This window comes from Salarias fasciatus, chromosome 15 (assembly GCF_902148845.1).
Source record: "Salarias fasciatus chromosome 15, fSalaFa1.1, whole genome shotgun sequence".
Taxonomy (NCBI): domain Eukaryota; kingdom Metazoa; phylum Chordata; class Actinopteri; order Blenniiformes; family Blenniidae; genus Salarias; species Salarias fasciatus.
This window is the reverse complement of record NC_043759.1, coordinates 12,446,667-12,464,228: the sequence shown is the minus strand read 5'-3', so window position 1 is coordinate 12,464,228 and position 17,562 is coordinate 12,446,667. Positions and strand designations below refer to the sequence as shown.

Sequence of the window (17,562 nt, the reverse complement as noted above, 5' to 3'; positions counted from 1 at the left end):
TTATAGAACCCCGCCTGAGAAAACAAAAAAACACACTGAAACAGAGCCATGTGAAATGTAAGTGGAAGTCTTATTGAAAAGATAATATAGTAAATAAATACTGCACATCTCAACAAGGGTAACGTGGTGCTGGAAAAACTCCAGCTGACTGGACATTTAATTCAATCACAGGACGAATACAGAGAGACAGACAGTCACCGTTTCAGGTCAACAATGAGCCTGAACTGCACGTTTTTAAGTAAAGTGGACAAAAAATATGCACACCCAGGGAAAACAAGCAGACTGCACACAGAAAGATGGTGAACACTACACAGCAGCGTGTCTCACTGTATATATGTTGCTTTGTTTTGACTCTTGGGAGGTTTTCTACTGATGAGGAGCAAAAGAAATTATCCTTACTATTAAATGATGACCTTATTTCCTACTTATCTGCTCTCACTACTTCATAGATACATCTACCCCTATCTTATCACCCACACACTCAAATCCTTCCACAGTTATAGGGATTAATTTGTGGATTTACCATCTATACTGATAGATAAGAGAGAAACTGCTCATATGAATTGATTTAACATCATACAACTCACCTTTGCATTGCTACATGCTGATCTGAGCAGAGGAAAGAGAGGCTTGTGCTGCTTTACACACACTCCACTGAAAACCACCACAGAGGCCTGTGTTTAAAATAATAACTGAGCTGAGGCTGCCCTCTACTGTGAGATGAGAAGAAAACAGGTTTCCCTCCACTGAACTACTCCTCTTTCACAATTACAATACTCTCCATCTATCTGTCTACTAAATGTGAATATACGTATTGGACCAATGTGTGTCACAGACCAGGGCAATCAATTGAGGTATTTTTTATCAATTTATTTTTAATAAGCAGTCAAAATAGTGTTTTATTTAAGTATTTTATTGTATTGTATTTAAATTGCATTAAATTGTTTTCATCAGTTGCATCTTCTTTATCACTTTATCCCTCTCAGGGCTGTGTTAACTTTAACTTTAAAACCAAACTAGCAGATAATAACTTCAAATTGAAGCTGTAATGGAAAAACATTTCATTCTGGTTGTTGGACGGTGTTGTTTAGATAAAGTGTGGTTGTTGATTGAATCAAAGGCAGAACTTGAATACAACATTTTGACCACATTAACAATCCATCTGTTTATGTCTGAGCCTGTTCATCTGTTTGTGATTGCCCTCATTTTTTCCTCTCAATTACCTGAGTGGAGTATTAACCCTGCCTGCATATTAATTGGGGCAGAAAACATTGATGTACTGCACAGGGGGTAAAAACATTTGTTTTTTTCTTTTTTGTCTGTGATGCTCCTTGAAACATTATCAGAGTGGATGCTTTCATTAAACATGGGTGATTGCATCTAGAGAAACCTAGTAATCAAAATTATTATTATTATTGCTAAAAAGTATCATCGTTGCTGGATGTAGGTTATTCTCACACATCTAGCATTGGATGGAAGGTGCTTGTTTGAACACTATCTATCAGTCAAGGGTCTTTTGGAGGTAGAAGAAGGAGTACCTACCAGTATCCCTAAAACAGAGTGGATGGAGGAGCAGCTCAGAAACCTCCCTGCTCTGCTCCCAGCAAAACCTTCCTGTTTCACTCCCAGTAATCCCCAGCTCCCAGGATGAATTTGCAAACAAGGAACCCCGGCATGGAGCATCGAGCTACCAGCAGTCTTCACAAGAAGATTGAGAGACAACGAGAATTTTACCTTTTTTTTCTTTTCAATTGGATTGTTCTGTTTTTCTGATAATAGTGGTAATAATTTTCAACTTTGACATTGGGGATTTGGGTTTCATGTGGATATTGACTTTGATTTTATTTGCAATCCTGGATGTTGTTATTCTTTTTCCATTTCACTCATTTGGATTTTCATTTTTGGTTTTCTCCATTTTTACGATCATTTCTTTTTCCTTCCTCTTTATCATTTTTTGACTTTTTTTCATCATCTTTTATTTCTTCTCCAGATTTATTCTATTCCATTTTCTCTCATGTTAGTATTTTTTGATATTCTCCACTTATGATTTAGAAGATGTCCTGAATTTTGAGGGATGGTAGTCATCAAATCTCTCTTTAAGTTGCCAAGTTGCACAAACCTTGCTGCAAAACCAGGTTAGGAAACAGTTTTATCTCAAAGTCCAGATGCTTTAGTTGGAATCAACAACAATTTATTCATATATGTTTGATTTGCTCAAGCAATGCATCATATATTATTCTGCTCAATAATAGCTGCTTGCCTGTGGCCTCCCCAAAGCATTAATAAAGTTCATCATCATGCAGTTAAAGTGCTGGATTGTGGACATTCCTGATTTTCACCATTCTCAAAGGAAGTAAATGAACAAGTGTGTGTATTAAAATCAACAGATTCTAATGAGTTGCTGAGATGGATTACATAGGTTAAACCTATGCCAGGTCACTAAAATTCTTCTCTGAAACATAGCAAATGCTCGTCACACACCAAGGAGAGCAGTGGTGAACCGGGGTGTCTGGTGTGTTCAGTCCGGCACCTCGGCTGCTGTCCTGGTCTGCACGTCCAGATGAGGAAAGGTCATGACCCTGGGACCCTGGGATGAAGACTATTCAAAGTGAAATCTTCTCACCGAGCAGCTTAAACAAACACTTAGAAGAGTTTCTTCTGTCTTTCTTCTTCTGGAAAAGTTAATTTTCTTGGTTTTAGAGGAGGCCTATGATCAATTTTTAGATTTCTTTTTTACTTTTACTTTTTCCTTTTTTGACTGCTCTGTGGTGTAGTTGCTTCTCAGTGAGACTATCTTGCTTGTGGTCCAGCATGTTGTGAGCACGCGTGGAAGTGTTTCTCAGGATTCTCCAGTATCTTCCCACACGCAAAAAATATGTTAATTAGTGACTTTCATTTTGTGTGTGTGTGTGTGTGTGTGTGTGTGTGTGTGTGTGTGTGTGTGTGTGTGTGTGTGTGTGTGTTACCACTCAGATTCTTCACCTAACATTTCCTGTTTCTCTCACCACAATTTTTGTTTTTTCGGAAATGTGAAAAAGAAACGCTATTTGGGGAAAAAATCACACTTTTAAATGTGCGGCAGCTTTCCTCTTCTCAGTCTTTGACCGGATTCAGGTACAGGTATCGAGTATTAAGGAATGCACATGTGCTGGCATGTCTCCAAGGACAAATCTTTTGTTTCCTTCAGTGTGTAGGACTCAAAGCTATTCTTCTTCCAGCGTTATTCACCTGAGGGGAGAAAGACTGGTGCTCTTGATGAAAGTCTAGAAATATACTCCGGAAGTTTCCAGAAGATTTTTCCCACCATAAATCTACCCATAGTCAGTGTGCAATCTATTGTCTTAACCTCATGCACCTGCTCTGTGTTAAATGCAGTGCTCTACTCAGGTAAATGAACCTATGGATTGCTGTAGAGCGCTACCTGCTGGTGGCAGGATGGAGTTACAGCCCCACTTTCCCCATTCATCTTTTAAAACATGTCTCAGGACATGACAACAGTAGCTCAGGATTGATTCTAGATTGACTCTTGATTCTTGTCAGGTTTGAAGGAACACTTATAAAGATCATCTGTAAAACATGATAAAACTAATCAACAAAGACAAATGACCCGTCAAGTTCTACATAAGAGCTACTATCAGGGTGAGCGTGAGGACTCATTTGAAAGTCATGATTATTGCATGATGATTTACTTTACTATTGTCTGACATTTAGTTCAAATTCAAGTCAGACTGATGAATATATGTAGCTGGGCAGTATTAACATCTGAAAAACAAAGCAGGAGTAACAGCTCATGAGTCATGAAGCATAAATTCAGCTGAAAAAGAAACGTATCCATCTGCAGTATTACAAAGTCCTGATAAGAGGTAGATATTGTCTGTACAGATGCTCATCAGTGCTCATTAACTTACTATGATTTCATAGTTTTATATTCAAATATAATAAACATTCATTAATTCACTTAGCTTATCAAACTTTTTCTTTTATTTACCCATTTGTCATTATGAGAACAAAGTTTTCTTATTCGTGGGAGGTCTAAGAACAGCAACAATACGACACAATGATTATTAATAAAAAAAAAATAGAATAATAGAATAATACCCTGACCACATAAAACATATTGTAAAGCATGTGTATATGCAGTGTACTTCAGTGTTTCAAACATTTTTTTGTCTATTCTTTTCTCAGCCAGGAAGCCTGATAGTCTAACAGAGGTACGTTCTGAAAACGGAGGGGAAACTCACACCTGAGCTCCTGAGCCGGACTTGAGAGTGTCACCTCGGTCCTGTTCAGCCACGTCAGGAAGCTCCTCAGGTTGGAGTCACAGTGGAAGCGATTCATTCCGAGGTCGAGGAAGCGCAGCGAGCCGAAGGACGCGGGGTCAGGAGAGGCTATGAAGTTGCTGGCGAGGTGGAGAACTTTCACGCTTTGGGGGAACACGTCAGACTGGAGGTGGGTCAGCGTGTTGGATGAGAGGTCCAGCTCTACCAAGGAGGTCAGACCTTTAAAAACTCCCTGAGGAAGAGACCGCAGGCCATTCGAGCTCAAGTTCATCTTGGTAACATTCCCAAGGTTGTCGAAAAGATCCAGACATGTGCCCAGTGCCCAGACAGTCTGCAGAGAGCTGCTGTGAAGGTCCAGAAGTTCAAGCTTGTTCAGTCCGACTTGCCCGCCGGGTGTGCACCACCTGATCGAGTTTCCCCCATAGAGGAGACGCTGGAGAGGTTTCATTTGCGTCACCAAGCTGTAAACATCCTCCAGGTTTGTTAGCCTGTTGCCTCGAATATCCAGATGCACAATGTTTACTGCAAACCAAGCAAATGTTCTCACGGATGTCAGTTTATTGTCGTTCAGCGTGATATAGTTTAAACTCGGCAGGGTTGCAGGGAAGCCTAAATCTCTCAGAGAGTTCCCGGCCAGATTTAACGCCTCCAGGTGAGAGAGTCCACTGAATGAGCCAAAACCCAAAACGCCAATGTGATTGTGAGACAGATCTAACACGCGCAGGTTTGCTAGAGAAACAAATGTGTGAGAATAGACTTCCCCAAGCAGGTTGTGTGACAGGTTGAGCATTTTCAAATGACCGTGAAGACCGTTGAAGGCACCTCTGTGGATCTGATTCAGCCTGTTTTGGGAAACATCAATGGTTACGGCATCTCTCAGAGGACTGAAAACCCCTTGCTGCAAAGCAAATATCCTGTTTTGAGACAGGTCCAAAGAGAAGACAGAACTGCTCTTCAGACCCTCAAAGGTTCTGTGGTCCGGATCAGGGAGATTATTAAATGAAAACCCTTTGCCGATGTGTCCGGAGAGTTTAAGGTGGGTGATGTTCGTTCCCTTGATGGCGGTGAAGAAGTGCTGTATTTGACCAACGCTTAGTCCAGTGTAGGACAAGTCAAGCGTCTCAAAAGACATCCCTCTGAAAGGATTGCCACATTTTTGCCAGTCAAAGCTATAATTTGACATTTTTTTGAGTCGGACTGAGTTCATGTTCAGAACTGTGAAGCGTTTACCCCGGAAGCCAATAAGATCTGACTCACATATTTTACCAATTTTGTTCAGCTTGAGGTTCAAGACCTTCAACTCAGTCATGTTAGCAAAGAACAGCGATGGCTGTAGTTTCATAATCTGGTTTCCAAACAGGTCGAGAGTCTCTAAAGCCGACAGAGGCTCCAGATAAGGGCCACTCAGTATGGAGTCATTGAGTGAGCAGTAATCCAGGTGGAGGTCGCACAGACCAGACAGGCCCTCAAAAGCCAGCGGCTCCAGCTGAAGGCCAACGTTGAAGCCGAGTATCAACCTCTTCAGACGTCTTTGTCCGCTGAAGGCCTCGTTCCTGATCACGAGCGGCACCCGCTGTCTCCCCAGGTCCAACTCCTGCAGCTCCTCCAGGCCTGTCAGGGAGGTGGAGTTGATCTCGCTGATGTAGTTCATCTCCAGGTACAGGTGGGTGATGTTACGGGGGAGAGGAGGGACTGAGCGGAGCTTCTTGCTCGCACAGCTGGCCACGGGGCCCGTTATGAGACAAGATGGGAAACAGCCAGGGATCTGCATGTGGAAAAATAAACCGTGCAGATAATCAGTTCAACTGCAGGTTAAGGTACATCCATTCATTACTTGATTAATTTCTTACCTCTAGTTTATAAATTAAAGGCGTCACGTTTATACTGAATGACATTCAGATGACTACATAAGTTCATGCTCATTTCATCTTGCTCTCGGCAGGACTGGATTATAAACCGAAACGACAGCTTCAGATAATGCAGATGCTGATGATGGGCTAGTGAGAAAAGAAGAAATCGGCAATGCATTCAGAGATGTTGCAACAGGGTATGCAAGAGAGGCAACAGCCTCCAAGAGGGCCAATATTGGTCCAAACCAATGGCTATATGATGTAACCACGTTATTTAGTCACTGTCGGCAACAATGACATGCCACGATTCGCCCTAATGATGACTTGCTGTCACAGAGACTGGTGTTAATAATCTGAAACAGGTTGAAAACTATAGCAAAACTGTCTATCAGAGCAGGCAAAAACAAAAAATAAATTAAAAAACCAAATAAAACAAGAGAAAGGTGGAAAACAAGACAATGTCGGTTATACTTTGTCCCAGTCTGTGCTTTTTTGTGACCTTGTCCCCACTTGAATAACCTGTTAAATTACATAGAAACTGAAAAGCTTGCTCTCTCTTTGGGCTCCAAGGCCAAACATTGCTTAAAAAAACAAATCAGTAATCAGTAACTAATGTGCTATTGAGAAAAGTAATGCAGCAATGATGACTATTTACTTATCAAGCAGTTGTTTGTTACAGTTCATCTATGAGCGTTTTCATGTTATGATTATGAAATTTCAAAAGAAGAGAAACAGCTTTAAAATGTACTCCAGTGCTGAGGTCTACTTGGAATATTTTTGTAAAAATAAGAAGTGAAATATAAAAGCTTTGGCATTTCACCTCTATACAAATGAACCTCACTTTGAAAAAAATACAAGTACAGCTGGGTCAAGAAATTTAAGACCTTCAATTGATTGAAATAACTATAACAATAAGGATGAAAAATGAAAATAAACTTTTGTTCATCGCATGAAAAACCCCCTCTTCTTATCGTTTATCAAATCACATTCCATTAGATGAATACATTGAAAACTCATAGATTATTTATTCACACACCTGTAGGACCACACAGACGGCAACAAGTTGAAGGTGAACCAGCCACATCTTCAGGCTGATTGAAGAAATCCACATGAAATCTTCTTTTATAGATGAAATAATGGATCCAGACCACTCAAACTGCAAATCTGAATCTCTGAAGAGCTTCCCGGGACCATCCTCTTTATCTACTAGTGTTTGCGTCACTGGCTGTTGACAGTTCATGAGGCCACTGTGGTGAACATAACATTCAGAGGGATTTCCTTTTTTTTTTTTCAGTGTACAGTCCACATTTGCATGAGGAAGGGAAGTACCTCTGCATGCTTACAATCCTGTTGCTAAAGGTTTTCAGTTGAACTTTGTTTGTTCAGCTGAATAAAAGTTGTTCAACTGGATGTTTTTCCCCCAAAAAAATTCAGCAATTGCAATTGTTTTTGTTTCATTTGGATAGATAGATAGCACTTGTTCTTTTTCAAGGTGTACTTTTTTTTTTTACTTTTCTAAATTAGGGTCTTTCCCTTTGGACTTTGATTTGCTCCTACAATTCTACAATTCTACAATTTCATTTAGCATACCCTTTTGTCCAAAGCGACGTACAAAACAGGCAAGAATACAGATTTCATCTTGTTTTGATTTGAATAATTGTAGTATTGAGTGAAATAAATAAATCTGTTTTTGTGTTTACCCAAAACTATCCGAAGAATTTATTATTTCATGGCAAAACAAGTGAAAAAGGGTGAATCTTATCTGTGTGTGTGTGTGTGTGTGTGTGTGTGTGTGTGTGTGTGTGTGTGTGTGTGTGTGTGTGTGTGTGTGTGCAGTGTAATCACGCTGCACTGGTGAATTTCACAACTTCTGGAGAATAAAGGTTAAATGCAAAACAGAGACAAAGAAGGAAGTTGTCTGACAGTGATCCAATCATGTTCCAGTTTCTCTAATACTAACAATACTAACAATGAATAACCGTTATTCGTACCAGTTCTGAAATAAAATTATAACTCTATAGCTCTAAATGTAAACTATAGTTCCGTTTAATTATACCTCTTGATATAATTTCATACTGATGACTTTCATTTTCAGCACATTACCTGTTTACAAATCCATTTTTCTTTTTTTTAATTCGGAGTTTATTTCACAATGATTCAATATACTTTTTTTTTCTTCCATTTATTTAGGTCAGTTCTCAAATCTTCTCACACATAAAACGTTTGTGGAACAAAAATACAAGAAAGACGCCTCTTCAAGTGAGTCTGAGAAGGTGCCCAGCAGCAGCGCTTTGCCCCGGGGCCCCTCAACAGGTGGGTCCGCCCGTGCTCTCAGCGGGAACTGTTATCTCCTTCATTGAAGGACCTATTCTGGTTTTTGCATTGTCTTCTGTGCGGAATAAGTTATTTTCTGCAGTGTGAGAGACAGCGGCCGTGCTGTGCCGAGCGAGGAGGTCTGGTCTGGGAGTGTGAGGGGAGGAGGGGGGCTGGACGGACCCGGAGAGGAGTGACTTTCTTTCAGAAAGAGTTCATCCCAGGAGCGGCAGGAGCCCGGAGGACGGCGGCGGGTCCGAAGGCTGAGGAACATGCCTCTGTTACGGAAATAAACAGACAGACCCGACGGGAGGGGAGGGGGGGACTGTGTTATTTTAATCCGAGGAGGAGATAAACCTGGAGTTTCAGCTGAAGCCGGAGCCACACGTTTCTGTGTTGATGTCGATATTTTGGACACGAATACCTGCCGAGAACAGTCCCGGTGAGTCCAGCCCGCCGAAACTCTCCGAACTCCGACTAATACGGATGAGGGTCGCGTTCCGGGTGGGGTTTTAATGTGAATAGTTGGAGAAGTTTGTTCCCGGGAGGTTCGAGAAGCGCTTTCATTCAGGGGAACAAGGTGAACAGGGAGTTAAACTTTTCTGCAACATGGCCGCTCAGATGTCACTCAGCTTCCCAGAAGTAGGCAGAACTGTAACAGAACCCTGGACCCAGCATTCCGAAACTACCCCAAAACCGAAAGTTCCCAGTGAAATATGCTGAAATGCTTCGCCCTTTGTGTGTTTCTACAACGGCGTGTGTCTCTCTGGCTGTCCTGTGTGAGGCAGCAGGTTTAGGTCAAGCCCACTTTTCAAAATCAAAACTGCTATTGGTATCCGCCGCTGTGGGAGGAACCGGACTCCATTCAAAAATCTGGCAATTTTTACGGTACTGGGCGTTTCGCCAAGCGCACAGGCTTCATGTGGTACAACTTTTCACTTCACTGCAACTCTAAATGTCCATTATAAAATTCGGCTCACATCAAGGACGTGATTAAAGCGTGGCGGCTCGTATAAAGTGTATTATGCCCAATTACAATGAAACCGGCTGAATGGAAACAGATGTTTAGTAACAGTGTTGGAGTTGAGGATGCTCTTGTTGGAGTTGCTGTATCAATCCTGAGCTAAAGGAAATCTTTCAATAAATCATTATAGCCTTTAAATGATAGCCTAATAACTCATTTCATTTGACACGAGGGCTCACAATAACTGATTTATCACACCACAGCCTGTCAAAAGATGTTATCTGAGATGGGCCCAGGGGAAAATGACTGCACCTATTTCCAGGCCCTAGAGGAGGAGGAGGAGGAGGAGGAGGAGGAGGGGGTTCAAACTCATTCCCACCAAGGATCATGGGCGCTTATTTCTTAATAATATTTTTTGGTTGAATGCCAGGCTTCCTAATGTTCTTCATATTACGAGATGTCATTGTTAATGACTGTTGGAAGGAGGCACAGGCAATAAAAAGCATAAAAACTGCTCCTGCTGAAACATCATTAAGCCTTAAAATACAATCAGCAACTGTCATAAACTGTTACGCTTATGTTTTTTTTCACTCATGGTTATTTTATATTTTTTCATATAAATAGTGCAGTGATATTAAATAACACTAGTTCAATAAATGTGTTTTTAATAGAATAACTGGTAGTTTTATTCTCCACTATCACCATTTTAGAGAATGAAAAATGTACCCGTCCGACCTCCTGACCCTTAGTCTGGATAAAGCTGATCCTGAAGATGGATGGATAGATGCAGGACGGCTCTGGTCATGTCACTTCACAACTATGTTTATCAAGCTTTAGATAAAGTTGATAAGGTGATGCTTCCTGACTCGCTAATCATCTGAGAGGAAAAAATGAATTAGCCACTCATTATCGTGATGCTAAAGCAGGGCAGTGGGAGGCCTCACTGTTTGTAAAGTGAGCTTGTAACCAGAAGCTCACTGGTTTAATTCCCTCTGCAGACAGTTTGCCACCGTAGGTTCCTGAGCAGGGCCCCTGGGTTGTGTGAGGAAAGGCATCCGTGAAACTTGTGCCAAGACAAAAGTGCAGAAGGAGTCGGACATGAAAACATAATTTTCCAGACAGAATTTCCTGGATTTGGACCCACAACCTTCTCCCGAACCCAGGATCAAGCTACTGTATTCTTGCTGTGAGGCAAAAGTGCCATTTACTATTCATAATACCACAAGATATTAACAAACACAATTTATTACCCATTAATTGTTAGTATCAGCTGTAATCGAAACATAAAATGTCAAAATTAAAGATGTAGATCCAAAAAAGACCTCCAGACAGCTTAACTTTAAAGAAAAGGGGAACAAAAAGAGAGGTGACTTTCAAACTGGGGAACAAACGGCCCCCTGAGGCCACCTTTTTGACTTGTAGGTGTGTGTTTTGCAGTTTAATTGAGCAGTGGGTGTTTTGTTTACACCTCCAACAGGACAAAATGAAAAAGGATACGAGCCAGCCCACTTTTCCTGGCATTCATTAGCCTGCAGATGATAACCATATTTACAGGATGTCGTAGTTTTAACATGCTCCGTATTTCACCTGGCCTGTTCACAGAGGGTCTCTTTCAGCTCCTCCTTTGTAGCGTTTGGCCTCAAGTTTGTCTCCTCGTGGAAAGATCTGAGTTGCTGTTGATTTACAGCGGTGTTGATCTGCCTCCACTGTGGGTGGGGAGGATAATAGCAATGAGGGTGAAACCTGTGATTACCCATCTCTGGTTTATATAATTTCTCAGGAATTGAATTACAGTGAAATCCAAGCGTTGCTCATTTTGCATGCAGGAGCGGTTGGATCTGACACTCGAGGGGTCCGCAGCTCTCTGAACTCTTACTGTTTTGGTGCATTCGATGCGTCTGAGTTCACGCACGATTCGCTCAAACGCGGTGTAATGACAGGCTTGTTTTCAGCATGGAATCACCAGTTTCTGCCTGTTGCTTGAGAGTAAATTTGTGCAAGAGCTTGTTGTGAATTCCTGGAAAGGTGAGTCTCAGGTCATTGACACCTCAGTATGTTTGCCAGTCAGTGTCTCTCTGTTCTGCTGTGCAGTTCAGCTGCATGATGGGAAACTCTTTAAAACGATTTGATATTAGAAACTGAAAGCACTTTTGATGAAAACACACACACAAAGATTATTCCCCCTTCCATCCATCTGACAATGATTTGGTCCTGCCTGTTGATCAGTGGAAGTGTGTCAAAGCGAAACTATCTGATCAGTTGCTGCTTTACAGAGGTTCACTCGACACCAACTTCTCAGTTTTGTTTGTTTCTTTCTTTTTCAATTGTGTTCATTATATAAATACTTCATCCTCTGTCAGACCATCACTGCTGCATAAAGCTGAAGCTTCATTAGACATTATTCTTTCAAAAATTTACCCTCAACTAACACTTTTTAAATGTTTTAAATTCAAGATTCTTCTAAAATTGTGACGCATTCCTCTCTGTATTTCTTGCATTTACTTGCTATTGATCACATATGTATGTGTGGAGATTCTATGTCTTCTTTTCTCTCACAATTTCGAGTTGTGGAAACACTGAAAACTGGAGCTTTTGCCTTTCAGTCGCGTGAACACAACGCTGCATTCTGGTGTCATCACAGTATCTGACACAAATTTCACTTCCTGTTTCTTCTTGCTTTTCTTTTCTCTTGCCTTCCGACTGACTTTACCATCTTGGCTTGCTTCCGTGCGCTTCTTCTACATCTCCACTTCACTTGTTTCTTCTTATTCTGACTCAAGGTAAGAAGTAAAATATACTTTGTTTCTTTACCTAGGTAGTGTTTTTACACATGTGTACTTGATTGTTATTTCACTACTTGTTCTGGATGGGTTTTTGTATTCATTTATTTTTAATGCAGGAAGTAAGAATACAGACATCTTTACTTTTTAATTGTTATATCTGAAACAGGTTGGCAGTGGTTACTTTTAATTTTAGATTTAGTTTACATTTGAGCAGTTCTGGTCATTTTTTTCTTCTCAGCATAAAATCAGACAGTACTGACTGATGGACGGCCGGGGGTCGTAAATATCAGCTCTTTTTGCAGACCTGATATGTGCTTTTTTTCCCTGATTGTTTGCCTTGTCTTCATGTCTTCTTCTTCCTCTTGGTGTTTCTTTTTCTCTCACTGTTGGACCACCCTGCAGCTTTGTAGGCGTGCCAACCAATAAGACAGATTACATTTCAGATTTCGGTCTGTATTTCTGGGCTTGACTTCCCTCACAGATTGCACCTTCTTATTGTTCACGTGTACGGTGACTTGAGTGTAACTCCGACATCAGGAGGCATGCAGTGTATTCATGTGTCATGAATACATTCAGCGGTGTGGTGCAGTGCAGGGGAGTCAATGCAAGTGTGGACGTGCTGCTCCAGGTACGAGAGAGAAAATGAAATATGATCCATGGAGGTCAGTCTGAGGAGCAGAGCTTCAAGGTTTCGGGCTTCTGAGGCGCCATGCAGCATCAAAGTGGTTTAAATTTGACAAGAAAAGATTTACTGCTCTGTAAAATTATTACACTGCGCCTGTGCAGCATGCCTGGTAGACACTGTGTCAGCTTTTTTTTTTTTTTTTTTTTTTGCATGGGTAGTGCATATTTTTGCTAAAGACTCACGCTTTTAATGCGTGTTTTAAGTTTCATGGGTTTTGTAGGCGCAGTTGTGGCCTCCAAATGGTCCATCTTTAAATGTGTAATCAGATATGCTTCTGTTTTTACCTGCTTGGTGAGAACTCTGGGGTTGTGCCGGGTCAGGCGGGGTGTCTCTGTAGTGCAGGGATCGAAGGTCAGCAGCCAAAGAGAGGCAGGAGGCAGATTTGCTTTCAATCTGACCTGCTTGTATTTGGTGCAGCTGAATTTCTTTTTTTTTTTTTTATGTTTTTATAGCATAACCAAAAAATGGGAGTCCAGTTTGTATTTTTCTCATGAAATGAGTCAATCCTACATTTTACTTTTGTTTCAGTTTTCATACAAAATATTTTTAAATGTTTTTGTATGTTTATATCTTGGTTTGATTAAACATCTTTACCTGTTTTTCCTCATTTTGAAGATACAATTTCAGTCATATGAAACATTGTCTCTTTTACTTGTGCAGTTATACTCATACAATATTGTAGCTGCATAATAATAAATACCTCAAATAAAAAAAACAAAGTAAAACAAAGGAAACTAATGTAATGTTTTTGAGTGCTTGTAATTTTTCTAGATGTCTAACATTTTTCTAGCGTTAATCCATCAACGTGACTGCAAGCATTATTCTTAAAAAAATATTACATTGCAGCAGATTGTGTTAAACTCAACAGAGTGGAGGGAATCTATTTGAAATTAGTTCCAATAATGTAGTGAAACACAAGCAGAATTCCTGTCCTGATGCACTACATGCTCTCATTAACACAGCATTTTCTAGAGAAACATTTTTTTTTTTCTCCATGATTAGGTCCCATGTAAGAAGGTCATTTGAATAGAACTGAAACAAAGAAGCAAGAGGAATATAAATACTTCATTGATCCCAGAGGAGGATTCCTTACTTCCCCAAATTTCCCCGTACTAGAGACTGAAAGTGGTGAGCTGCCATGACGGCCTTCGGGGAGCAGGTGAGGTGAGGGGGCGGTGCTCAGGGGACCACCGCAATCACAGCAGTGACATGTCGGCTGTAGGAATCGAACAAGCGGCCATCAAATCCCAGGTCCACTTTTTTAGACCATCTTTCGAGCAAACAATTATGACTAATGTGACACATTTTTAAGAGCTAATTGCAATTTCCCAGATAAGCTCTCTGAATATTTCATGAAATTTTTTTTTTTTTTTTAATGAAAAATGTTGTTTTACCGTCATGAATAATGCCCCACAGTCTCCTGAGAGGTTTTAAAGTGCATTTAGAGAATTACTGCAGTGCCCTCAGAGGGGTTTTTAGCCTCACCTGTTTGGGTGTTACAGTAAAGGGACTTTGGAAGGATAAATGGAGCTTGTGTGTATTTCAGCTACGTCAGTGTCTAAAGTTGCAACACTCACCACACACTACTGTAAATTTATCATGTAACACACACACACACACACACACACACACACACACACACACACACACACACACACACACACTCACACTCACACACACACACACAGTTCAGGTCCTGTCAGGGCAGTCAGTGAGAATAGCGAACAGCTGCAACCAGTAATGTGGTCATGTGGCATGTATGGTGTGCGTGTGTGGTGTTCGAGGGGTGGTAAACACCCTCTTACCCCTCTTTAGTGCCCCCTTCGCCTGCCTGACGCCTGTTTCTGTATCTGTGTCGTCCTGCTGCTTCTTCTGTCAAGCTCAACCAGTTTTAGTCGGCGGATTCACCCTCACAGCGGAGGTGAGTCCAGTCCAGGAGCATCTTTAGCTGCGGATTCAGACCTGTAGCCGGTGTGTGTTGTTAAGTTTCAGGCAGGTGTGTATGAGAGAGAGAGAGGGAGAGAGGGAGTGTATGTTTCTGTGTGTGTGTGATGTTTGTCTGAAGATGATGTGTGTTTGTTTTCAGGACCATTTGTCTCGATCAGGTGTTGGGCTTGCATGTGTGTCACCGCTGCTCTGATCAGACACTCGGTTCAGTGTGTGTGGCTGACAATGAACAGGTGCAGTGGGTGTGTGGTCCGCACTGATCTCACATCCACAAAAAAAAGAACAAAAACAAAACACTTTCATGAACTTTCCTGTCAGCAAGAAGCATTAATTAGACTCAACGTTTCACTATTATTTGCCACCCATTATGGTAGTTTTTGTCAGCTCAGAAATTAAATCGTTCTTGGCAGTGAGGCTCTGTTACGGTTATTTTAAAATAGATTTGCACAGTGGAAGGAGCTATATTGGGAAGTAGAATCCTGCTAATTTTTCCTGTAGGCTGCCTTACGTGACTCACAACTGAGCGACGTCTGGAGCTCACACGGCCATTAGACGGACCTGTAGGAATCAATAAATGAAGGGGCGGACTCGGAAGGCACGTGCCTGTGTAGAAACAAGCTCGACAGAGCATAAATTAAAAAAAAAAAAAGGAAATATATGTGAAAATACATGCTATATCGAAGTGTCTAACAGTATCAGGTGGGAAACTTCATTCTCACTTCTTTATTTAGTACCAAACTAAATAGAAATTGCTTAAATTCTGGTTCACAGTGCGCATGTTAAATTCTTGTGATGAACAAAACTTTCATATGCAATAATATGCATATTATTAATCCGTGGTGTCAAGTTGGGAAAAGTGATTAGTTTTCACCAAGTGTAGTCATAAGAAAAGCATCATTAGTTTGGTTGATAAATGATTGCATGTTCTCTTGCATTTGCAGTAAAAGCTGTAATATATAATACACACATACGTCCAGTATGACCAGCAGTGCTTCACAATGGTCTGAAGGTCATTGAATAAGGTGCAGGCAATGTTTATTTTCTTACTTTTACTGAGTTGTGGTAGAAATATGTACATTTCTGAAGCTACTTTTGACCGTCTTGGATTTGCAGTTTTATAATGACAAGTAGTGTATGAACTAACAAAACTTTGAAGAATATGCATTTTTTTTTGTGTTTAATGTTTAGTTGTATAGTTGTTGCTTCATAGTGAAAATGTTCCCATTTCAAGCTCAGATTGTGCCGTGGAGGCTTTCAGAGCAGATTTTGCATGTTGAGCACGTGCTGCTCTAAATAGTGTACATAGATGTAGCAGTATGTAACCTGCAGGTTGTGTTTTTATGTATTTCATGTGATCTTAGCAGGCCTCCACAAAAAAACAAAAAAACAAAAACCTTTAACAGTATTGTTTGTTGGCTGGATCATCTTTTCAAACAGCCTCTCTCCTCTTTTCATGTCTCTCTGCTAGACGCCCTTTATTGAAGCTCCTCTGTGCTGTGTGACCCCCCCAGATACTGAGAGGTATGATGCCGCACACACACAAACACACACTCACACACCGCCTATATGAGTATCAATAAAAGTGCAGCATTCAGCTACCTTTCCCAGACCCCACCTTAAGCCAGAGTTCATTTGAAGCGCGAGTGTGTGCGTGCCCTCCGGTCCAGAGAGTGTGTATTCAGATGAGTGAGTGTTGTTTGTTTCCGTGAAGCTCAGCAAATGCCAGCCACAATCAAACACCATGGTGCAAGCACGAGTGTGCATCGCCACCCACACAACTGCAGGGAGAGAACAGCGCACGTTCAGTCAGCTGGAAAAACAGTGCCTCTCCACAAACTTCGCTCTCTCCACTGCATGTTCTCTGCTTACAGTTCAGTAACGCGGGTATTTGCTGTAATCTCCTGTCTTTATTTTGCAAACAAGTTTGAGCTCTTCAGCAACAATCCATTGTGTGTTTTCTTTTCGCATTTGTTTTCTCAGCACCGCGGCTGATTGACTGTGTGCGGCAGAGTGAAGATCATTAGTTTTACCTCAGCAAACATTGTGATGACTTCATGTTTTCACAACAGTTACCTGTAAGAGGTGGAGGTTTCTCAATGATCCTCCTGAAAATGAGCTTTTGTTTGGTTTATCTTTATAAAGTTTCTGCTTCACTTGTAACAAAGGAATGCTTTGATGTTATCACAAAGTATCACATAGCGCAACTTTGTTCCCACTTAACTTTCCTCACTTTCTAATTAACTTGTGTAATCTTCACATCATTGATGCGTGTCCATTGTTTGCTTGTAAGACTTCATTCCAACATGGAAAGAACATTTCTGTAAGGTTCACAGCTGCTGGACAAGAAGGAATGATTTGAACGTTGCTTCAGATTTGATGTACAAGAGGAAAAAAAAGATGTTGAGTGTGTTGTCTTCCTGACAATAGTTGATTACATGCCAATTCTGCAGCAGTGCAATATGCGCAAGCAGTGCAGATATAAAAAGTGACAAGTGGTGTAACAACACAAATTAAAATTTGGACTATCGGACCCTTTTGTGTGGCTCATGTATGTTTTCTCGGGTGTGGATTCATTCAGGTATTCACAGTTTCCTTCCACAGTCTTAAAAAAGAGATTCTTAATTACTCATGTGTTTGTGTGATTGTTAGTTCTGTGATGGATAAGCAACCCTCCCAGGATGCCCCCTGCTCTCAAACGTAGTTGGCTGCTTGTGATGTGGGTTTTTAAAAACTTGAGTTT

The 17,562-nt window shown here is 41.0% G+C and overlaps 2 protein-coding genes across 6 annotated transcripts in view; one reads left to right on the top strand and one right to left on the bottom strand.

Moving 5' to 3' along the window:
• Window positions 1-4,170: 4,170 nt before the first annotated feature.
• On the bottom strand, window positions 4,171-6,192 carry LOC115402297 (toll-like receptor 5). Its single transcript, XM_030110809.1, has 2 exons — window positions 6,131-6,192; window positions 4,171-6,045 (listed from the first exon to the last, which is right to left on the bottom strand). The coding sequence occupies exons 1-2, from the start codon at window positions 6,173-6,175 to the stop codon at window positions 4,171-4,173; spliced, it is 1,920 nt and encodes a 639-aa protein (XP_029966669.1). The 5' UTR covers window positions 6,176-6,192.
• A 2,393-nt stretch (window positions 6,193-8,585) lies between these two features.
• The window catches only part of dtnba (dystrobrevin, beta a), a 30,319-nt gene continuing 21,342 nt past the window's right edge, over window positions 8,586-17,562 (top strand). For 2 of the 5 annotated variants that reach the window (XM_030110091.1, XM_030110087.1), the window contains exons 1-2: window positions 8,587-8,885; window positions 16,291-16,343. The gene's annotated coding sequence lies outside the window, so the exon portion shown is untranslated. Of the gene's footprint in view, window positions 8,886-12,101; window positions 12,188-16,290; window positions 16,344-17,562 lie in introns of those variants that run through there. The other 3 variants (XM_030110090.1, XM_030110088.1, XM_030110089.1) reach the window with 3 other exon arrangements.

Bases quoted from the DNA above. Each gene is read 5' to 3' on its own strand.
- LOC115402297 (XM_030110809.1), bottom strand. From the start codon at position 6,175: ATGTCATTCAGTATAAACGTGACGCCTTTAATTTATAAACTAGAG. The intron at 6,046-6,130 runs GTAAGAAATTAA...TTCCACATGCAG, and splicing joins CTTTAATTTATAAACTAGAG to ATCCCTGGCTGTTTCCCATC.